This window comes from Sciurus carolinensis, chromosome 4 (assembly GCF_902686445.1).
Source record: "Sciurus carolinensis chromosome 4, mSciCar1.2, whole genome shotgun sequence".
Classification (NCBI taxonomy): domain Eukaryota; kingdom Metazoa; phylum Chordata; class Mammalia; order Rodentia; family Sciuridae; genus Sciurus; species Sciurus carolinensis.
In genome coordinates, this window is record NC_062216.1 from 168,322,812 (window position 1) to 168,347,552 (window position 24,741).

General features: G+C 39.0%; 1 protein-coding gene across 1 annotated transcript in view; it reads right to left on the minus strand.

The window, feature by feature from the left end:
• Positions 1-24,741, minus strand: part of Enthd1 (ENTH domain containing 1) — a 116,707-nt gene that overhangs the window by 29,618 nt on the left and 62,348 nt on the right. Inside the window, 2 exon segments of the mRNA XM_047551786.1 lie at positions 17,135-17,242; positions 17,245-17,257. Of these exon segments, the coding sequence (XP_047407742.1) occupies positions 17,135-17,242; positions 17,245-17,257 (121 nt within the window).

Below are 24,741 nucleotides of genomic sequence, written 5' to 3' on the forward strand. Positions count from 1 at the left end.
ATAAGGGGAGCAGCTTTGCTGCACACACCCCTGCTGGAGGCCCAGAAGCAACACAGTCAACCAATCAGGAACTGAAACCTCTAAAACTGTGAGCCCAAATAAACCTTTTATAAGTTGATTGCTTCAGGTATTATTATGACAGAAATCTGACTAACACATCCTCTAAAGCATCCACATTCTGTTGTAAGGAAGACAGTAATATGAAAAGGAAAAAATCAAGTATCACTACGTACATTTTGTTAAAACTGCTAACTTCAGGGAAAATGAAGCAGCAGCTTGAACATGCTAAACCATAATCAGCAACAAGGGTGCAAAGTCAACTACTAGATATCTCTCAGAATTTTAAGAGGCTGGGCATGTTTGGTGCTGACCTACATTCAAGGTTTGTTGTGCTTTCTTTTTTAATAGTAACGAAATGCTCAGATTTCTGAAATGCACAGCAGACAAACGCCCACCATCTAGGTAGCAGTTAGAATGTTTAAAACCTGGGTTTCTCAAGGAAAAAGATCCTGATTAAAGAAATGGGAAAGACAACTGTCTAAATTCTGCTTTAGTTATTTTAGTGCCCTTATAGTCAATATTGCAAGGAGAGTAAGCACAGAATTTTAAATGGCTATCTCACAGGTACCTTCAATGCCTGTTGCCCAAGCCTCTAACTCCTGTCTCATCATTCTGACAATCACTCATCAGGACACCCTGAGGGCTGAGCTACATGGATCTGCCAGCTTTTCCCCACAGCCCACAGTCACTGTCTGTCCTCAGCCATGGTCACCAGGATGCTCAAGACAATGCTGCTGCTTCTTTGATTTCTTTGCTTCAGCTCTGTCAACCCTCCCCCCACTCACTCTCCCCTATTTATATTTATGCAAATAGAAATCAGATTCTCTGCTTCAGGCATTGCCTCTGTGCTCAGAATTCAGCCTCAGCTCCTCCTGTGACCACACCACATGATGATGTGCCCTCCTGTGCCCCTCTCCTCTCCTGCCTCCCCATCAGCTACATCCCCACCCCACAGCCTTGCATTTCTCTCTGCTCACACCATCTCTGTTGAGGCTCCTCTGACCACCCCAACTAAAACAGTAGTCTCATGACCACCTGACCAAGCTCCCTGTTCCTTGCCTTCATGGCATGTATCACAATTTAGAATTCTTTCTTTCTTATCTGTTATCCTCACTTGAGCAGAAGATCCTTGAGGGCAGACAATCTGCCATGATTACTGTCCTAAATCCACACCTAGCACTGTGCCTGGCATATGCAGAACTCAATTAAGTATTGGTTGAACTAAAATCTTATCTCTCAATTTTTTCTTCTGGAATATTATGACTATTTTGCAATTAGCAACTACTTTTTAATAGCTCTTTCAGTTTATTTTATAGTAAGTTGAACAATCTCGGTTTTGTCTCTAATTCAGAGAGTTAGTTTACTAAGCTGGGGTCTACAGAGCACCTACCATTCTACCCATCAATAAACACAACAGCAAGAGTCTTTATTAGTATAAAAATTAACAATTATGTGGTTTTAGTGAGTAGAATTCTGTTTAAACAAAGAACCAATGATACTGATCATTCCTTCTTTATATCCCAGTGCATCTTTATTATCAGGTCATTCCCAAACATCTTCCTCTCTCTTCAACGTCTTACCAGCTTCTGACTCCACCAATATTCAATTCAACAAGGACTAATTCCAGGTCTACCATGTGTCAGGTGAAGTGTTCACAGACACCGCCTCCCTTCCCAACTCCACATATCACCTAATCCTCAAGGTCCTTCCACAAGCACGTAATATGAAGCCACCACTGCCCAAGAAGATGCATGATGGGTCCAGGGATGAGAGACTTTAATAAAAACAAAGAAAGATTAACTTCTAACTGAAAGATCTGCAAAGAACATTGATTTAGTTTGTAACCACTACCTCCATTCTAAGCTTGCATCCCAGACTGAGTTGTCTGAGGGAGGGACTAACAGAAACAAGAGTGAGATGCTGGTAAGGGAGGTCAGATGACCCTAGTGAGGGAGAGCTTGAGAGCTGAGGAGACAGGGGAGGGACCTGTCATCCATCTACCCTCAGTCTTTCCTGAGGTCTACTATTAGCTAGCCATTGTTGTAGGCCCTGAGCATTCAGCAGTGATCAGCACAGAGAAAAATTCCTTCTCATGCTGCTTTCAGTCTGAATGTGAAGAGAATTTCTACTTGTTCCCTGTTGGAGCCTGGAAAAGTGAGCAGTGCCAAGATCCCCCCACCCCTCTTCACCTGGCAGCAGAAGAGGATGGAAGCAAAGAAAGAATGGCAAACTGGGCACAGTGGCACAAACCTGTAACTCCAGGGGCTCAGAGGCTGAGGCGGGAGGATTGTTCAGAGCCAGCCTCAGCAACTTAATAGAACCCTAAGCAACTTAGTGAGACCCAGTCTTAAAATTTAATAAATAAATAAATACATAAATAAATAGGGCCGGGGATGTATCTCAGTGGTTAAGCACCTCTGGGTTCAATGCCTGGTACCCCTCCCCCCACCAAAAAAAGATAGACAGACAGAAAATCATGTGGGTCTGAGAAGAAAGTGTCCAAGTCAACCAGAATCCCCTACTATGTGAGATGTGGATGAGATTCTAGCAGTTCCTGGGGGTTGGAGAATTAGCTTAAAGAGAATGTCAAAGTGAAAGGGTCTCAGGATGGGGACAAGGAGGATATAGATTGCATGACCTACCAACCTAACACCAGGATAGTGCAGTTAAGATATCAATGGATGCAGAGAAAAAGAGACAGGTGGACAATTCAAGAACAATGCAATCAGGTTTCTCTCAGCAGAAATCAGTGTGAAGAGATGCCCATTAACCAGGACAAGATGTTCCCCCAACCCCAAAGCTAGGATGCCAAGGAGGTCTCTGAGACTTTGACACTATCCTCAAGAAGATGAGGGGGAAAAGGGAAATCCTGAATTGACTGAGTTCAAGATGGAAATGATCAGAAAAACAGAATAACCAAGGGTGTACTTTCTGCCATGAATTATCTTGAATAATGGAAAAATGCAGAGCTATTCCATTTGGCATACTAGAAATCATGGCTTAAAAATACTATGCCAACTACTCAAGCATGAACGAAAGGCCAGCCTGCCTTTGGGGGGCTCTTCAAGCCCTGCAACATCCTCTGTTTTGTCCCCACCCGCCTCTGCTAACTCAACATGAAGATACCCACCAGCTGCCTGCCAGCAGCTCCTCCTCATTTGTAGCCCTCCAAAACTCGATGCTGCATCTCTGGACTCCTGCCACACCAGAGATAGGTCCTGGTTTCAGACCAGACTTACAATGATATGAAAAGGAACGCTAACTAAATGATATCTAAATGGGCCCATGCTAAGATTCATCTGCACCCTGCACTCTGTCCATGAATATTACCTCCAATTCTACATATTTTGAGCACTTCCTCCTTTCACATTCCCTTTAGCTAATATGATAATCAAGAGTCAACTAGGGATGAGGAAATTTCTACGAGGTTTCTAAGAGACCTCTGCAGGCAGTGAATCACTGTGTTGCTTGAACTGCTTGCTCTTTCTCTAGAAGCTGTGATGAATTTTTTTGAAGAGACTTTTCAAGTATATGCAAAAAACACAAGAAGAGACCATGAGAATGGCTATATTTTATCTAGGCACAATTCAAATGCTACTTACTCAGTCAGTAAACATTTAACAGAAACTTCCTATGTGTTAAGCACTGATTAGAGGCAGATACTGTAAAGATGAACAAGATGCAGCTTAGCTCTCATAAAAGTATAGTCTTGTCTGACAGCCGGGTAAGTAGCAGGCAATGACAGCATAGCCAAACTAGTGCTCTATCTGGGGAAGGTACAGAGTGTCCCAAGAGGCCAGGGAGAAGTGGTAGCAGGCCCTGCCTTTGGATGTCAGGGAAGGTTTCCTGGAAGAAGTGACAACTTAGCTGACCCCTACGATGATTAGGATTCAGTCAAATGGAATGAAGGGCAAAGGTGGGAGATAGCTTTCTCAGCTGAGGAAGGGGTAGGTATAAACCATCAAAGAGCAACCACAGCTGGACCTCCATAAAGGAGTGAGAGGAAGGCAGGAAAGGTGCAGCTGGCGAGCAGTGGCCAGGCCAGGTCGGAGCTCCTGGGGCTGCTCTTGCTCTCTCCCCTCCAGTCTTTCCTCTACAATCATCCACAGGTATCTTCCTGAAGCAAGGATGTGGTTTTATCATGTCCTAGCCTAAAGCACTCAGAGACTCCCCTGTTTTTTGGTCCCAATGGAGACCCCTTGTCATAGTTTAGATATGAGGTATGCCCCCACCAAAACTCATGTATGAGACAATGAAAGAATTTTCAGAGGTGAAATGAGTAAGTTATGAGAGCCTGCATACACTGATATGGATTAATTGGACAGTAACTATAGGCAGGCAAGGTCTGGCTGAAAGAAGCAGGCCACTGGTGGGGTGCACTGGGGTTTATATTTTGTCCCTGGTGAGCAGAGTTCTCTCTCTGATTCCTGGCTACCATGTTGAGCTGTTTTGCTCTGCCACACCTTCCGCTGAGATGTTCTGCTTCACCTTGGGCCCAGAAACATGAAGTTGGCCATTTCTGGACTGAGACCTCTGAAACCATGAGCGGAATAAACTTTTCCTCCTTCATGTTGTTCTTGTCAGGTCTCTTGGTCTCTAAAACACTCCTCTGCATGGCATCCATGCCCCTTTGTCCAGGAAGCTCCAGGTTTGCCTGTTATCCTGGCAAAAAGTGTCTGGTTTAGACAATAAATATATGGTCACCTATATCAATAAGACCTTGATCACCTCTCTCCTCTGGTGCCCCTCCTGCCATCCACTGAGTCCTCAGACCTCACTAAGCTTCCAGTTCTTCAATCCTGCTGGCTGTCTCTGGCCCTGACCTCCTGTTCCTCACCCCTGGCTTCTCACATACTTCTCACCTGGCCTGAGATACTTTATTCTCTCCTCATTTGACTTGGCTCACTCTGAGGAGTAGGCAAAATAGTGTTGTGAAGATTGCTACCAAGATCAAATGAGTGAAGACATTTAAAAGTACTCCCAGCTTACACAGTGCCAGTGTTGGCCTAATCTAACTGCTCTTTTGCAGAAGGGCACCCAGTCCTCCAGTTCCAGCCTGGACATCACCTTCTCCAGAAAGCCTCCCTGATCTCCCAAGGCGAGGCTGGGTGCCCTCCTGCATGCTTCCATGTCCTTTCCTCATACTGACACTCCATTGCCAGATTGAGCCTGATAAGGTCTCTCTCTCCCACTAGCCTGGGAGCTGCAGTGAGGCAAGCTCTTGTTTATCACTAGATGTCTGGCAGTTGACACAGTGCCTGGCACACAAAAGCCATCTGATAAATTTTGTGAGTGAATAATTTACTCACTCTCGGTAATACAGAGCTGTTTACTTTATTCAAACAAAAAGTTAACTTGGGAGTTATACACCTGAGAGATCATAGTCATTTTGATAAAGAACCTGTCAACTTTGTTTAGATTAAGCTTGATTCTCCTAATTTGAATTGTCAAAAGGCTTATACAACATTTTTATAATATACATACTCATTAGTGAAGCAGTAGAGTATAGGTTGGATAGCTTCCTGACCAAAAATTCATAACCAGTTCAAAAATCAGTGTCTCTCAATATTTCTTTTAATCACCCCAAAGATGAAAAAGCTGATCCCTGCATGATAAATAAAAGTTGGCATTTTTAATTAGTTAATACCTTTCTAGTGTTTCAATTGACTTCTGCAGGTAACTGTGGCTTTGTTCTATCTATTCATTCATTCCAATGAAAGACTTTAATAGTTTCACTTATGTCCATTTTCATATATAAACCATACTTTCCTGTATTTTTGAAGTAAAAAAGAGGAAAAATAAGCTTAAAAAGGCTTCAATTGGATTTCCTAATACCAGCCACATTACACAGTCACTATGTTGATAAACTCTCAAATTTCTACAGTCAGTTCTTTAAGTTCAGGCATACTTTGCAGTGCTCTGATAATTGACATAAAGATGCTTTCAGGAAATGCAAAGGCATGTAACAATCATCCTCAAAATAGAAGACATCAGTAAATGTGCCCAATTCATGAGAAACACACAAAAAAATTGTATGCAACTTCTTGAAAAGCACCACATATACTTAGAAATGGCCAAAGAGCAAGGCCAAAGTTAGTGTAACATTAGTGGCAGATCCATTATGATATCTGAGAATGGTCTAGTTTGTGTTTTCAGATAGACACCTAAGTTACGCAGTATTCCAGATGCTGAGAAGCACTATAGAAAAAATAAGCAGGGAAGAGGGAGAAAGAGCACCACCGGCAGTGGGGAGATGGGAGTGGATTTTTAATAAAGTGCTCAGGAAAGCCTCTCTAAGCTGTAACATCCTGTCAATAGGACAGGAAAAGAGCAAGAGCGTGAGTGAGAAGGCACCATGTGAAAAGTGGTGGGAAGAAAAGGCACTTCTCTGGCCCTCTGGAAAGGAAGCTCAAAGTGCCACAAGACGAGACTACTGACTGCTGGGATGGAACTATTACATACGCCGTGCTCAGCTGCCTGACTGACATGGAGGACTCCCCCTTCACCAAGGCATTAAATAAATGTACTCTGGCAGGACACCAGCATCACTGAAGAGCTCTGCAGTGGTTGTCATCTGCAGACTGGAGATGACCACAGGAATGAGGCCATGGAACAGGGTTTCCTGATCTCAGTGAAAACACTAGAAACCCAGAGTAATACAGTCAGGTAGCAAAGTTTAACTCTGAGAGTTAAATATTATAACCACAGTTAAGTCACAAGGATGCAATAACATCAGGTTTTTAATTGCAGGAAAGTATGACAGAAAGTGAATCACAGGACCTACATGAAATACATGGACAGTCTCTTAAGAGACGGTTGCTATGCATAGGTAGAAAGCTAACTAGTGCCATGGGGCATTCATGCCATCTTGCTCAATTCCTAAACCAGGTTCTCAGGGCCAGAACCTCCAGATCACCTATGAGGAAGAATTCTACAATGTGGCCATAGATGTACATAGTAAATCTTCCCCCAAGGTACCTGAAGTCATTTACAACAATTGTACTTACAAAGAGAAATACACAGACTTTCCAGGTCTTTCTAAGTACTGCCTCTGACTGACACTAATTTCTGGAGCTCCAACAATGCAACTATAGTCTAATGGTCAGAGTGGAATTTATGTAAATCAGGTGATCCAGGAAGACATAGTCTGGGGTCCACCACACAACAGGTCTTGTAAAACACAGGCCTACTTCTAGCTGTTTCCATGGACTCAGAAAGTACAGGGGAAATTGATACATTTGTAACTGAGAGAATCCCCACAGTGGTTCCACCAGCCATGCAGGGCAGGCTTTTATGGTTAGAGAAACCCCTCTGATTCCTCCCCTCTCAAAATACTTCTGAGGAATTTGCTGAGATTAGTTCCACTATCAAAACCTTAAAAATTATAGGGGTAGTGAGTACCACCATATTCCAGGATAACTTGTTGCTTTTCTGCTTAGCCAGGTAGACCGTGGAGGACTGCTGCTGACGACTGCAGGAACAATTGGGTGGCGATGCCCACCCCAGCCGTAGCTCCGCTGCAGCATCTTTACTAGAGCAAATCAACACAGCTCCTGGAATCTAGTGTACAGTTATCAGTCTAGATAAATCCCTATTACGAAATATGCTTAGAATCAGTTAGCCTTCATGTGACGGTGACAACAGTATATAACTTTACCAATCTTGCTTCATAGTTACACTAATCTGCTATGTCTCTTAATAGAGGTCAGAGGGACCTGTATTTTCTTGATATCTGTTCCACAGAACATCACATTGGCCCACTATACTGAAGATACGATGCTAACTGCACTTACATAGCAAGTAGCAAGCATGCTTGGTGCTGCATGCATGCAGAAAGTCCCAGGAAGATTCAGGGCCTACTACATCTGTGACACTTTTAGACTATTCAGTGGTCTGGAGTATGTCAGTGAGAAGTAAACTGCACAATGAATGGACCAGTACAAAGAAAGAAGCAGAGTTATCATGGGTCTCTCTGAACCTTGGAGCACACATGTATGCTGCTCTCAACAGTTACTGGCCATTATGAGCAAGGCCCAAAGAAAAAAAAGGCTCTGCAGTAGGTTCTGGCTACTGGAGGAGCTGTCCTGATGCCTGCACCACAAAACCTAGCAAAGCCAAAGGTACTGCAAGTGCCCACAGCCAACAGAGGTGCTCACTGAAGCCTCTCAGAGAGCTACCCCCTCGGGCTTTGGAGTAGTGCCATACCTTCTTTTATCTATGATTATTATCCACTTGAAAAGCATCTCTGGGCTTACTGCTGGACTCTGACAGAGACTGAATGCTTGACTCCAGGACACACTAGGTTCTCTTATGTAATGAGTGTTATCTGATCCACAGAACATAAAATTAGACACACATAGCAGCATTCCACTGTCAAATTAAATTGGCATATATGAGACCAGGTGAAGCCAGTTCTGAAGACCCATGTAAACAAAATGAGCAGTTGGTTCAGACTCCAGGGTACCTGCTCCCACACCTTCACTGCTCCTCCCCAACCTATGCCAACTAAGAGGGATAAGCATAGGACAGTTTGTAGGTGAATCTGCGAGCATACCAGCATTACCCAGAAGTGAAGGACTGCTAAATTACAAGCCCACTCAGAAGTGCCCTGAAAGACAGTAAGGAAATCTTCCTGGTAGACAGAATTGCAAACAGTACATACATCTTCACATGGCATGTCTTGAATGGCAAGATGCCAAGCTATGAATCAACAACAAATCCTAAGCAGTGGTTACTGAGTGCTAGTTAGGCATATGGAAAGAATAAGATTAGAAGACTGGAGACAAGAATCAATGGATGGACCTGCCAGAATGTGCACATGATGTAAAGACATCCATGTCTCTCTAAATGCCTGTCAGAGAACAGAGGCTCTCAAAAATAGATGGGCAAGGGCTCTATGTAGTGCCCACCATGATCCTCCTCCTCTAATCACTCCAGTGTCTGTCTGCTCAGTGGCTCTGGCCATGCAGCACAGATGCCCTCACCAGGCACAGGCCAGGCAACATGAACTTTCTCTTGCCAATGTGATCTGGCTATCATGAATGCTGAATGCCCAAAGTGCCAAGAGTGGAGGCAAGTGCTACATCCCCAGCAGGGAAAAGAGCCAGTCACCTAGTGGCAGATTTACAGTGGACCCCTTCCATTACTGAAGGAGCAAGCTCTGTCTCTGTAGAGCACCACAGTCTGATAGATCTGCCCTCCCTGCCTATAGTCCTGCCAGCAGCACCATTTGTGCATTTGTAGAATGCCATACCTATCAACACAACTGGCCCAGCATACATAGAGAAGCAGACACCTCCAAAATCTTTTTCTGAGTCTATGATGACCTTGGTATCAAAATATGACAAAGAGAATTGGAAAAAAAAGGAAATCCTAATTTTATTCATAGACACAGATGCAAAACTCCTAAGCAAAACACTAGAAAATCAAATCCATCAATATATAGAAAAGATAATATATTATGGCCAAATTGAGTTTATTCCAGGAATTCAAGGTTGTTTAAATATGTGAAAATCAACTAATTTATAAAATGAACAGCCTGAAGGAGCAAAACCCATAACTACCAATATAAATGCTAAATAGAGAACATTAGAAATATAGCCATGATAAAACTGTTAACTAATTAAGAATGGAGATCTGCAAAAACATACAGTAAATCTCTCTTAATGGCAAAATGTTGAAACCACTCTCTTGGAGATATGGGCCAAGTATAGGAAACCTGTGACCACACTTTCATCTCCTTCGGTACTGGATGGGTAGCCCACCTAGAATGAGGAAAGAAAGAGAAATACAGAGTATATGGTTTGCAAAAGAAGTAAATCTGCCATGACTCATGGATGATTCTCAATGTAAGAAACCCAGAAGAATCTAGTGATAAATCAGAAAAATTGTAAAGAGTTAAGCAAGGTGCTAGTTACAAAATAAATACACAAAAATTAATTCCACCTAGTTACACTCAATAGTTAGAAAATTCAAATTTTCTACCCTTTATAGTTATGATGAAAATAGAGCTGTTCATCAACAGTGGGGATAGATCCTGAAAAAATCATTGTAGGTTCCAAGTATTTCATGAGAAAAAAATGAATATCATAGCAACACAGCACACAGTAGGCACTGGTGATTTCCCCTCGTCATCACAGGCTGACTGGGAGTGGTGGCTCACGACTGCCCAGTATCACCAGAGACTAACATATGAAAAGGTCAAAATTCAAAATTGGAAGTAGTTTCTACTGAATGTGTACTGCTTTCACACCATTTTAAGCAGAAAAATCATATATAAGTTGGACCACCTTAAGGTGGGACCATCTCTATATCAAGTACCCAGGATTAGATCTAACAAAAGGTATATAATGCCTGTATGTAAAAAAGCATAAAGTACGTGAAAGAAGAATCAAATGAATGATTTGATATTGTAATCATGCAACTTCCCCAAAATGATTTAAAGATTCAATGCAGTGCCAATCAAAATCCCAACAGGGTTTTTAAAGGAACTTGACAAGCTTTCATGTATTTCAGAAATAGCTAAAACACTTCTGATAAAGGAAAAGCATCCAAGAATTATTACAAAGGTAGAGTGACTAAAACCACTTATCCATGCAGGGGCAGTCATGTAAGTCACACAAAATAGAGAGTCCAGAAACAGATCCACGCATATGTATAAACTGCTTTCGGATACAGATGGCACTCCAGCTTACTCCGGAAAGGGTGGACTGGGACGGCTGGCCATCCAAGTAGAAGTAAAATTAGACTCCTACTTCAATCATACACCAAAATCAATTCCACATTAAAGATTTAACTGTAGAAAACAAAACTATGAAAATTTTAGCCTACATAGAATTATCTTTGTGATCTCAGGACAAGAAAGAATTTTTGAAAATAACACAAAATACAAAAAGCCAAAACTATAAAGAATAAAATTCTACATCATTAAATCCAGAACTTCCATTATTCGAAAACTTTATATGAAGTGAAAAGAGCAGTCAAGAACTGGAAAACGTTTACAGGGTGGAATGCTTATCCTCCAGAATAAAGAACTCCTACCAATTAAGAAACAGACAACCAAACAGAAATAGTGAAAAGACATGCACAGGCATTTCACAGATGAGGGACATCAATGAGTCACACCTATAAAATGTTTCAACATATGAAAATACACTCAATTTCATTTTCAAAAAAATACATTTTAGTACAAATAAGATACAAATTCTCACCCACTAGTTGGGCAACTTTTCAAGGGTTGGTGAGGAAACAGAACAACTAGAATTTTGCGAACAATTTGGCATTACCTAGTACATTTAAAAGTACTCATATCTAACCACACAGCAATTTCACTCCCAAATATATGTCCTAGAGAGCTTCTTATCCATGAGAACCAGGAGTCTTGTACATACAAGTATGCAACAAATTTATCAAAAGCACGGTTTTCAACACAAAACAGGTTATACACAGCACTGAAGACCTTATTCTACAGAACAGTAAACAAATACATGATAATATATACATACAATAAAATACTATGCAGTAGTGAGAACAAACAAAAACCATACATACATAGAAGAATCTTAGAAACATAATACTGAGTGAAGAAAGGAGGTAAAAAAAAATTAGTGACACCATTTATATAAAATTCAAGAACCTATGAAACTAAACAATACATTATTTAGAGTAGAAACATAAGGAAGGAGTAGCACAAAATTCAAGAGAGTGGCGGCTCTGGGTTGAAGGACAGGTGGGCTCACTGAGGCAAACACCATGTGCTGGTGTAGCTGTGAGGGCCTCAGGCCTCCCAGGCTGTACTGCGGACCAGGGCCTGAGCAGCAGATTTCTCGGGCATAAGGAGGACAAAGGCAAGGGAGAAAGAGAGAAGAGTCGAAGAGGCTGTACCAGAATAACATTCTTTATTTTTGCCTTGGGCTAAAGTTGCCAAAATCAGAACATGGAAATCAGAACCATCTGTTGACAGGATAAGTTAGTGAACTGGACAGGATTTACCACTAGAAATTCAGAATAATGTATTTCAGAATCTGCATCAAATCATGGAAAAGCATAAATAAAAGTCTTATCTGAGCAGAAAGAAAAGATGTTACTTCATCATTGTTTATATTATAGTAAAAATATGGAAATAACCTAAGTGACCATTAATATTGTGTTAGCTTCTTGTTGCTGTGACCAAAATACCCGACACAACTTGAAGAAAAGGTTTATTTTGGCCCAGGGTTTCAGAGGTTTTGGTATACGGTCAGCCAATTCCATTGCTCTGGGCATGAACTGAGGCACAACATCACGGAGGAAAGGCATGGTGGAGAAAATCGGTTTAGTTAATAACAGCCAGAAAGCAAGGGTGGGGGGCCAGGAACAAGATATAGTCCCCAAGGGCATGCACCCAGCGACCTACTTCCTCCGAACATACCCTCTTCTGCTTATAGTTTCAACAATCTCCAGTAGTTGGTACAAATTATAAATCCATCAAATGAATTAATCCACTGATGGAAGTTAGAATCCTCATGATCCAATCATTTCCTAAAAACCCCACCTCTGGATGATGCAGTATTGGGAATAAAGCCTTTAATACATGAGCTCTGGGGGACATTCCAGATCTAAACCATAACAAACACAATACTAGTTAAGTAAAGAATATATTAATATAACTGGTATAATAGTTGCAAAAAGTTAAACAGATCAGAAACAGAAAAAGGGACCAATGGAACAGAACAGAATTGTTAAACAGACACTATTTAGTATGTATTAAAGATACACTTTGAAACAATAGAAAAATGGACTAGTGAATAAGTGTTATGAGACAACTGGCTGCCCATTATCCTTATCTTTATCTCAAACCATTCACAAATACTTTAAATCCAGATGAATTAAATAATTCAAACAATTGAAATATCAGGGAATATATCCTATAAACTGTCCTAAAAACATACCACACCACACCATGTACAACCAGAAGAATGGGAAGTTGTACTCCATGTATGTATAATATGTCAAATATATTCTACTGTCATGTGTAACTAAAAAGAACAATTTAAAAACACACACACACAAAGCCATGAAGGAAAAGAGTGATGCTCCAACACATAAAACTTTGAAGAAGACACCATTAAGAAAACCAACAGAGCTGGGTGCAGTGGTGCATACCTATAATCCCAGAGGCTCGGGAGGCTGAGACAGGAGGCTCTCGAGTTCAAAGTCAGTCTCAGTAAGCGCTAGGTGCTAAGCAACTCAGTGAAACCCTATTTCTAAATAAAATACAAAATAGGGCTGGGGATGCGGCTCAGTGGTCAAGTGCCCCTGAATTCAATCCCTGGTACCAAAAAAAAAAAGAAGAAAGTCAGAAGACATTCATGGACTGAAAGATGATATCTGCAACACAATTATAGAGAAAGGATTAGTGATGTGTGCACACAAGTGCGTGTGTGTACAAAATTCATTCAAATGAACAATGAACGAGCCAAAAGAAAAATAGGTTAATTATATAAATAGGCAATCCACAAAAGAGGAAATAGAAATACCCAATCAATATGCAGAAATAAGTAAAATTATATCTCCTATGCAATGCAACTTTTATCCAAGTGATAAAAATGTAAGGCTTGAAAACATCAAGTTCTAGTGAGGGTGTGAATGAATAGCTGCCCTCATATGCTGCAAGCCACAGTGGCACCAACATTTTGAAAGGTTATTTAGCAGTATTAATTAAGTGGAAGTGGGCATACTTTATGGTCCAAAGATTCCATTTCTAAGAATCTACCCTAAAGAAACACATAGGTGTACAAGGCCATTCATTGAAGCTATATTTATAATAGTAAAAATAAAAAATACCCAAATTTCTATCAGCAGGCCCTACAGGAGTTAAAAAAACAAACTGTGGTAAATCTCTAAATACTGACACACATTGAAGGTAATCAATTGACAAAGTTTCAAGAAAATACAGAATAATGTTATAAAGCAAAACAGTCCATTCTAAATACTTCTTAATATATGTATTTAAATGCAAAGAATATGTGGATGTAAGTATGTAAATGCACAGAGAAAGGTCTAGAAAATAAACCACTGAATTGCTAATAGTTAACCCTGTGGAGGGGACTGCTGGGATAAGGAACAGTCAAGGTGGGGGATCGACTGCATCTATATCGTTTTGGATTTTTAAAAATAAGGTACATTCACTTATTAACTTATGTAATTATAAAGTAAATACAATTTACAACCTATTACATACAAATTTATAAATTCTACAATAGAGGTATGAGAAAAGTCCTGTTGGAACATAGTGAAAGGAGATATTAGTGTTATAAAAGATTTATAGCAATGGTTACATTTTCACTGGGTCTTGCTTTTTTGAACAGGATTTTGTCAAGCATGTATAATTTGGTGGAAGATTATGACAGGTTATATTTCCCAAAGATGACTGTGGCAATGTACATTCCATCCAATGTTTTTCTTTCAGTATGACAGTGACACTCCTCCTGGAGAGGTGAGGTTGATAGCCCCTCTCCCTTGAAATTGGGTAGGTTTGTGTGATTGCCTTGATCAACAGAATGTGGTGGAAATATCACAGCATGACTTCCAAGATTATTCAGCTTCTACTGAGTCCTTGCTTCTAATGCTGTGAGGAAGCCCAACTAGCCCCTGTGGAAACACCACATGAAGAGACTCATGTGGAGAGGAACTGAGGCCCCCAGCAGAGAGCCAGCAGCAACTGCCAGAGACATGAAAGAGCAAGCCTTCAGATGATTCCTGTCCCCGTGTTTGAATTTCCCAGCTGAGGCCCAGATATACATCATGGAGCAGAGACAAGCCATCCCCACTGTGCCCTGTCCTAATTCCTGACCCAGAGAATCCATGAGCAAAATAAATGTTAGTTGTACATCACAAAGTTTTAGGGTAATATGCTACATAGCCAAAGTAACTGGAACAACATTCTAAAGAGAAGAAGCTCTAAGAGTAGAATGTCACAAAGCATAGTGAGTATTGACAGTTTTGGGTGATGCCCAGAAAGGTTGAACCAGATAAAAGTTTTATATGACAGTTTAAAAAAATCAGACTTAGCCTTTGGCAGTGGAGAAATGCTGAAAGCTTTTAAGCTGGGAGGAGAAATGCTAAGATCTGCATTTTAACAAGATATCTTTGAGACCAATGTCAAGGAGAGACTAGAGAAAAGGAAGACTTAAAAACAGGAAAAGCCCCTATTTTACTTGGTCCTGACAAGTAAAATGGTGGGAACATCCCTCAGGCAATGTGTTTTGTGACTTTTTTTCCTCTGTAAGGTGGGTTGCCTTTGATGCTCATGTATACTCAATTTTACTAGTATTAAATGTTAGGTAGGAAACTTATGTTCACCCCAAAACCTGTTCCAGATGTTTATAAGGAGCTTTTCTCCTAATTGCCAAAATTGGAAGTAACCATGATATCCTGCCATAGGTACATGAATAAATAAACTGTGGTACCTCCCATTCAGCACTAAAAAGAAATGAGCCATCAAAAGATGAGGAACCTTAAATGCATATTACTAAGTGAAAGAAGTCAATCTGAAAAGGCTACACATATATAATTTCAACTCTATGACATCACAGAAAAGAAAAAAACTGTAGAGACCATAAAAAGATCAGTGTTGCCAGCGGGTAGGAGGGAGGGATGACTAGTCAGTACACAGAGGATTTTTAGAGCAGGGGGACTCCTCTGTATGACACTGTAAAAGTGTATTCATATCATTTGTTCAAACCCATAGAACATACAGTAAATTCTAATGTAAACTGTGGACTTAAAGGGATAATGTTGTGTCAAGGTAGGTTCATCAATTATAACAAATGTACCACTCTGGTGTGGAACATTGATGCTGGGGAGGCTATACCTAAGTGGGGTAAGGGGTATATGGAAACTCTACTTTCTACTCAGTTTTGCTGTGACTCTAAAACTGCTTTTAAACTCTATTTTTTTTTTTTTAAGTATTAGCATGAAAAAATGTTAGGCTATGTCAGAAAATCAAACAATTTCCCTATTGTTCTTCTTTCAAGCTTTTGGATTTGGGATCTGATTACTTAGTGTGTATTATAAGAATACTAGGCAAATTGTCTAAAGTATTGTAACCATTTGTAACTAATTATCCATGAGCATGCTATCCTTATGCAAAATATCATACCACACCATAAACCCCAATTTCTTGTTTTCGTGTTCATTAAAATATCCACGCTGTTGTCACAACTAACTTTATAAGAAAACTTCATATAAATGTGAACTTGTAAAATAAGTATATACTAACATATTACAGCTCTTATATTTTGAATAATTAGGCTCTATCTAAGAGGAAAGCTTGAGATGCAAGGTTCAAGAAGATGGAGAAGATAGAACTCAAAATAAGAGGAGTCACTTATGATAAGGGAAAAGATGTCTGGATGAACACAAGCAAAAACAAAGAAAATGAAAGGCCTTGTTCAATATCACCTGGGCAGACCTTCCACCTACTTTCTGAGAAAACTAAGAAGAAAAAATGTATTGCAAATTGATAGTTCATAGAGAATAGACAGGATGAAGTGGCTCAATTGGTGATCAGATCCTAAAGAATCTTGACTAGCAGTAGAGTCCGGCTGAAATGCAATAGTATATTTATTTGAGGCCAGTTTGTATAATTTTATATTGTGTCTTTTTCTAATGTTAATTATTCAAGAGATGATTAACCAATTTGTGGGACAGATTATATGCATCTTGGCTTTTCGATTTTTGTTTAGTTCTTGCTATTGAAAGACGTCATAAATTAAACTCTAATGAAAATAAGAAACTAAAATTAATTTTCTGCTTTTTAAACCATTCATAAAATATAAAGGTTTGTGGTTATTTTTAAAACAAAACAATGAAGAAGAAAACAGTGAAAGAGAAAAACACTAAAACAATGGGTAAATAAGATTATAGGATCATGTGTGTTGAATCTTAATCCTGTTCTTCATTATCAACATTAAATAAAAGTTAATTGTTGCTATGTTTCACAAAATAAATTTTTATTTATATAGAATTCCTTCCCAGCATTTCTTGGTCATGTTTTGGAATAAACTACATACATATTCCTTAACCAAATTACCTGTATCCCAGAGATTGCAAACTTCTGCTTGTCCTTCTGACAACCACCTAGTTGAAGAGATAATGGAAGGAGGTACTGTTGGCAAAAGTGGATTTGGATCCTCATCGTAAACAGCATCAGGTCCTGACGGAGAAAAGAGAGAGCTTGACAGTTGGGGAAAAAAATTAATCACATCCAGGATACTGACATTGATACAGTCAAGATACAGAACATTTCCATCACAATCAAGAGGATCCTTCTTGAGACTCTTTCTTAGCCAATACCTATTCCTAACCCACCCCTATGAATCTGTTCTTCCTTTCTGCAAGTAAGACATTTAAGGATCATTATATAAATGGAAAATGGAACCGTATAGTATGTGACCTTTTGAGATTGGTGTTTTTCATCCTGGCATAATTCCTGAAGATTCATCCAGATTATAGTCAGTACCCATAGTTCCTTCCTTTTCGTTGCTGAATAGTATCCAAGGCATGGATGTTTAACCCATTGAAGGACATCTGGGTTTTTCTAGATTTTGGTTATTCAAACAAAACTGCTGTGAATATTTGTATACAAGTTTTTGTAGGATATAAATAAGCTTTCATTCTTTAGGATAGAAGCCCCAAGTGCAACTATTGTGTTATATGACAGTCCACATGTTCAGTTTCATAAGAAACTGACAAACTGCTTTCTAGCATAGCAGGATTGTTTTGCATTCCTACTTGTTATGAATGTGTGCTCAAATTTCTCCACAATCCTCACCAGCATTGGTATTATCACCCTTTTTTTTTTTTTTTTTTTTTTTTTTTGCCATTCTGATATGTCATTGTGTGCATTGTGTGTTTTTTATTTTCCTAAAAGCTAATGATTTTTGGACACCTTTTCATCTGCTTGTTTACCATAGGTATTTACTGAAATGATTGTTCACATTATTGTCAATTTTCTAATTTCTAATTTGCTGAGCTTTTTTTTAATCAGTGGGTACTGAGTTTTTTCAATGCTTACTGCATCAGTTGAGATCACTTTACAATGGCACAGTATGGCCTTTTCCTCTCTCTTTTCTTTAGCTTGTTGATATGATGACTTATATGAGTTTATACTGATATGTTTCCAATTCAAGTCTATTCAGTTAAGACAATGTCTTCTTTCATTCATACCTCCTGTCTCCTATGATGAGAATCCCAATTCTCAAGGATACGAACAACAATATTTGATTCAACCCACATTATACTCACAATAATTTCAGAGCAAAAACTACCAATATCGCAGAAGAAAAACTAAACTGAATTCAAGGGCACATTTCTTTACTTTTATATTTTTTAGGGACTACTTTTGTTTAGAATTAAGTAAAATCTTTTGAGGTTTCCAGAGACAAATCTAAACACAAAGATATATTTGGTGAGGGGATTTGAAGATAGTAGAGAGAATCTAGGTAGCAACCTTCATCCTCCACAGCCCAGAAAGAAGCAGTGACACAAAAGCTGACCAAACAAAGAAAGAGAGGAAAGGCCATAGCTCACTTCCTTAACAACAGTTTGAAAGAAAAGCAGATCAAGTTAAAACAGGGCAGGAGCAGCAAAGACAGTGAAGGATAGCACACCATTTAGCCCAAATTGTGGGCAGAAAGCTGTATTGTGCACAGCAGCCATTTTGTAAAGTTCACAGCTGGCCAGGCACCCTAGAAGAAAAATCAACACAGCTTCTTCCCACCTACAGATAGTACCAAATATAACCATAGATAATGCTTATGAAATGTGTTGTCTTAGAATCCATCTAGAGGGAACTTGGTAGAGGGAGTGCTGCTAGCTGACAGCTATGAATTCCTTAACCAAGGGGGAGTGGAGTGGAGCTGACTGAAGAGCTAATCATTCTGGGGAGTGCCAGCTCCAACCCAGTGCTCCCCACAGCCTCCACCAGAGCTCAGGCAAAGATGGACCAACCAATGCCCATCCTGTCACAGGGATGGGTAAAACCAGGTGATCTACATCAGCCAGAGTGGAGGTTTTCTGTGCCACAGTTTGCTCACAGAGAGCCTGTGTTTACAGGCACCCTAGTTGCAGACAACCACCACACTCTATGCCATTATAAAGAAGTCCCTGTGGAGGGGAGCAGAGCTCAGTCAGTGACAGCTCTGAGTACTGCACCCTGTGCCCCTGATACCCAATAGAAACAGTACACAGACTTGGGTCTCTAGGCTGACAATAAGCACTGGTTGGTAAGAAAATCACCGGCAACCAAGGAAGTACGCCCCTGTGCCCCAGCACCTCTAGTAGAGTACATGCTGCGGATTCCCAGAATTTCTATTTAACTCAATTCTTACTGGACTCAGACCCACAGAAGGCATTTCTGAGGATAACCCAACCAGCCAGTTGAGAACCTCAGAGCATACACAAGGGCACTACACGCCACAAAAACCACTTTCCAGAGGAGCATCTCACAAACACCCATCACTGCCAGTGTGCACAGATACAAGCTTACTGACCTGTGTACTCCAGAGGAAGCAATGGTTCTATACTCCTCAGGGCCTCCAGTGCCATTATCAACCAGACTACAATACTTCTACCTTAGATTACCACACTCTGCACACTCCAAAATATACAAGGGGAAGACCACAACTGATTTGACAGTGCTAGAAACGTGGAGCTTTTCTTCAAGAAGGCCCACAAGACTGTACCCTGCCTACAGGAGTGATCTGGCTGCTAAATCACAATAAAGACCATCTCCTCTGACCCAACAGAAAGCTAACAGGTACCTGGCACACCAAATATTGAGGGAGATCTCCTAGAATTCTATCAGAGGTGAACTGGTAGGACCATTACCTCCGTATCCAGGGAAATGTAGAGGTAAAGCTGAGGAGTGGTAGGCATCTTCTAAAGGTCCCAAATCCTGATGAAATCCAAATCAGGAAGACTCAATAAGAAACCTCTCTTCCTTGGCATGGAATACCATAAATGTTTCTAATATTCAATTTTGATCTTAAGGATACTACCTTTCATCCTGAATTGATAAACATTCCAATATGAAATAATAATGCACTATGAAATGAAATATTGCAGCCCTCAACTCAACTGATTGTATTTCTTCTAATGTTTAAGACATTAACTGTAATCATTTGGTCTTTGCTTCCCAAGGGCAGGTTACAATTGCTCCTCTCAGTCTCTTTTTCCCTCTTGAATTACTTTCTCCTGCCTCAAATCCCCAACTCCCTGCTGCACTGTTTTTTTCTTTGTATCTTGGTTTGTATTTTTTCTGTATTTTCCTTTCATTTTTCCCTTTGCCCAATTTTTCTCTGCTCCCCTTTACACACCTATATAGTATAATAATAATTTTCCTAACTTTAACAACTAAATTCTCAACCTACTCAAAAACTATTACTACAGTTTTTATACTTGGATTAGAGGAAAATGTAGATTTTCAATGTTTTCCCCATGTACTAAGGTTTCCCTAGTACACAGCTTTGCTCTGAAGTGATTGCAGTTCACCAGGATTGAGTGTCTTCTCCACAGTGGTGCTGACACTGAGCTAGCAGAGGATACACACTGAGTGGAGTATAAATGCTTGGATATCTGCCCAGCTTAAGGCACTTCAGAGAAAGAAGCTCACTAATAATCCCTTGCATAGAAGTAGAAGAGATTATCATCCTAGCAGATGATTAGATATACAAATAATATGAAAAAGCAAGGGAACGAGCCACCCCAAGTAGCTAACCCACAATACTCAACAACTCATTCACTTGCCACCAAAGGAGGAAATGTCAGATAAAATTTAGAAAGTTGATACTTAAAATGTTCAGTGAACTGAAGAGAGGGTAAGCAATGAACTAAGAAAATACAGGAAGTGAAAGATCACTTCAATAGAGAGATTCTTTAAAAGAACTAAACAAAATCATAGAAATGAAAGTCAATAAATCAAATTTAAAAAATTGAGTGAAAGAATCATCAAGATTAGACCACACAGAGGAAAGATCATCAGGCCTTGAAGACAAAGTACATACTCTTGAAAACAAAGTTGACAATATAGAAAAGATGTTAAGAGACCATGACCAGATATTCTAAAAATCTGTACTAAGATTAAGAGACCAAATCTAAGAGTCATTGGGTATAGAAGAAGGCACTGAGCTATGCATCATAACTTTTTCAATGAAATATTAAATTTTCTAAACCTTAGGAATGAGATGGAAATCCAAATACAAGATGGTTTTCAGAACCCCAAATAGACAAGATCAAGGCAGATACTCTCCCAAGACACATTATAATTAAAATATCTAATATACAGAACAAGGATAGAATTTTAAAATCAACTAGAGGAAAACAGCAGGTCACATTTAGAGGTAAGTCAATTAGACAGTGTACTAATTTCTGAGTCCAGACTCTAAAGCCAGGAGGGTTTGGAATATTATATAACAAGTCCTTAAAGATATGGTGTCAACCAAGATTGCTATTTTCCAGAAAAACAATTCTTCAGAATTAAGAATGAAATAAAAACTTTCCATGATAAGCAGAAACTAAAAGAATTCATAACCACTAAGCCAGCACTACAAAACATACTCATTGAAATGTTTCATGTAGAAGAAATGAAAAATAAATATTAGAACCAGTGTATGGCTGAATCTCAATAGATTAGTCAATTAAAGGTGAATCAATCAAGTCAATTAAAGGTTCATCAAATGGACCTAACAGATATCTGCAGAATACTTCATCCATCAAAAACTGAATTTATTTTCTTCTCAGCTGCACATAGAACCCTCTAAAATAGACCATATTTTAGAACAAAAAGCAAGTCTTAACACACACAAAAAAACCAGATTTCTTATATTCTATGAGATCACAATGGAATGAAATTAGAAATAACAAGATAAAAACAAATATTATAACACCCTAAATATTAAATAATATATTTTTGAATGAGAATGGTCCATAGAATAAATCAGGGGAGAAATAAAAATCTTAGAAACAAAGAACAGAGATGCGACATATCAAAAATCTCTGGTTAGTATGAAGACAGTCTAAGAGGAAAATTCATAGTACTGAGTGCCTTTATACACACACACACACACACACCACGCACATACACACAAACATATCAAATAATCTATACCTCAAGGTCCTAGAAAAAGGAAGAACAAACTAACTCTGAAATCAGTAGAAGACAGGAAATAATTAAGATCAGAGCTGAAATTAATGAACTTGAGAATAAAAAACAATAGACAGGGGCTGGGGCTGTAGCTCAGTGGCAGAATGCTTGGTTAGCATGTGTGAGGTACTAGGTTCAATTCTTAGCACTGCATAAAAATAAAGTCATTCTGTCCATCTACAAAAAAATGTAAAAATTAAAAAAAAAAAGACAAGCTCAATACAACAAAAAGTTGGTTCTTCAAAAAGATAAACAAGATTGATAAACCCTCAGCCAAACTAACTAAAAAAAGAATAAAAATAATAAATGCTGATCAGGATGTAGGGGGAAAAAAGGTACATTCTCATACAATGTTGGTGGCACTGAAAATTAGTACCACCACTTTGGAAAGCAGCATGGAGATTTCTCAAAAGGCTAGGAATGGAGCTACCATATGACCCAGCTATCTCACTCCTTGGTATTTATCCCAAAGGACTAAAATCAGCATACTATAGTGATATAGGCACATCAGTGTTTATAGCAGTGCAATTCACAATAGCCAAGTTATGGAACCAGCACTGGTGCCTGCCAACAGATGAATAGAAAAAGGAAATATATATAGATAGATAGACACACACACACACACACACACACACACACACACACATACACACACATACACATATACATATATTCCAATGGAGTTCTACTGAATTTTACACAGTTATAAGGAAGAATGAAATTATAGCATTTGCTAATAAATGGATAGAACTGAGAACATCATGCTAAGTGAAATAAGTCAGACTCTTCAACGGTTGTATGATTTCTGTCATATGCAGAAGCTAGAAGAAAATAAGAGGAACAAAAGGTGGAGGGGATCCCATAAAAATTGAAGGGAGATCAGTGAGTAGAGGAGGGGAACATGGGGAGGGGGACAGGAAAAGGGAGAAACTGTGGAACGAAACTGCCAAATTATGCTATGTATATATATGAATATACCAAAGTGAATTTCATATATATATAAATACATATTTATATATAATACATATTTATATATTATATATTTATATATATAATAATATAATATATATATATATATATAAAGTACCAGTTTAAAAAAAACAAAAATTAGAAGAAAGACCAACAGAGTAGAGGAAGGGGAATGGGGGTGGGGAGGAGGGGAGGGAAAGAGGAAGTACTAAAGACTAAAATGGAGCAAATTAAATTTCATGCATGTATAATTCTGTCAAAATAACATTACAATTATGTATAACTATAATGCACTAATACTTTTTTTAAAAAGGAACTATGGCAAGAGAAGCTGAGAATCTTTTGAACTCCAACAGAAAGAATTAACTTGTCATCAAGTTTTTTAAAATTCTTTTTCACTGTTTAATTGTGACCTTAATGTTACATGGACATTGATACAGTTTTCTATTTTTTTTTTCTTCTCACAACTGGCATTTTTGAAGCCAATTATTTTACATGAATTAGTTTTTTGTGAACCAGGATGTTCAATTAGTATATTTTAGTTTTGTATTCTTTTAATTTTTTTAATTAAATTTTTGCTTTATGTATATATTTCTCCTGTTTCCCTTGATTCACTCTTTTCTTCTGCCATCAGTCAATATCTAGTGTTCTTTCACTCTTCTTTAATCTTTTACTTCTGTCTTCTCTCCTCTTCCCTCATAATCATCACATCCTAGATCACTTCTGTTCTCTCTCTCCATCATTTGAAAATAGAAGTGCTTTTGCAAACTTGCTGTTTTTTTATAGGCATAACATCATATAATTTCTGTTTCTTGTGATAATTAACATTGTAGATGTCACAGGAGGAACTATTTGGCTTAATGCTGTAAATTGTTTGCATTGGTTAGTGTTATTATTTGTCTCCCCCTAAACAGTGAGGTACTGGAAACCTTCAGGGACACTGTAGGTCCACAGAGTAGGAATTCTATTGCCTCTGATCCACACTGTTAGATGGATAGACAACAAACAACATAAGAAAGCAAGGGAACAAACTGCCCAAGCAAAATTAGGCACTCCAATAACAGAATCCATCCTTACCACAGTGGAAGACATGTCAGAGGAGTTTAGAATGTACATAGTTAAAGTGATCTGCAAAGTAAAGGATGATGTAAGAAAGCAAATACATGTAGCAAAAGATCACTTCAAAAACGAATAGAGATTCTGAAAAAAAAAAAAAAAGGAAATTCTTGAAATGAAGGAAACAATAAATCAAATAAAAATGAAGAATGATAAAATTATGGCATTTGTAGGCAAATGGTCGAAATTGGAGAATATCATGCTAAGTGAGATAAGCCAATCTCAAAAAACTAAAGGTTGAATGATCTCGCTGATAAGCGGATGAGGACATATAATGGGGGGTGGGAGGGGCGAGCATTAGGTTTAGGGTTAGGTTTAGAGTTAGGCTAAGGACAGCGGCAAGAATGAAGGAAAGAAGGACTGTGTAGAGGGAAAAGAGGGGTGGGAGGGGTGGGGGGAGGGGAAAAATA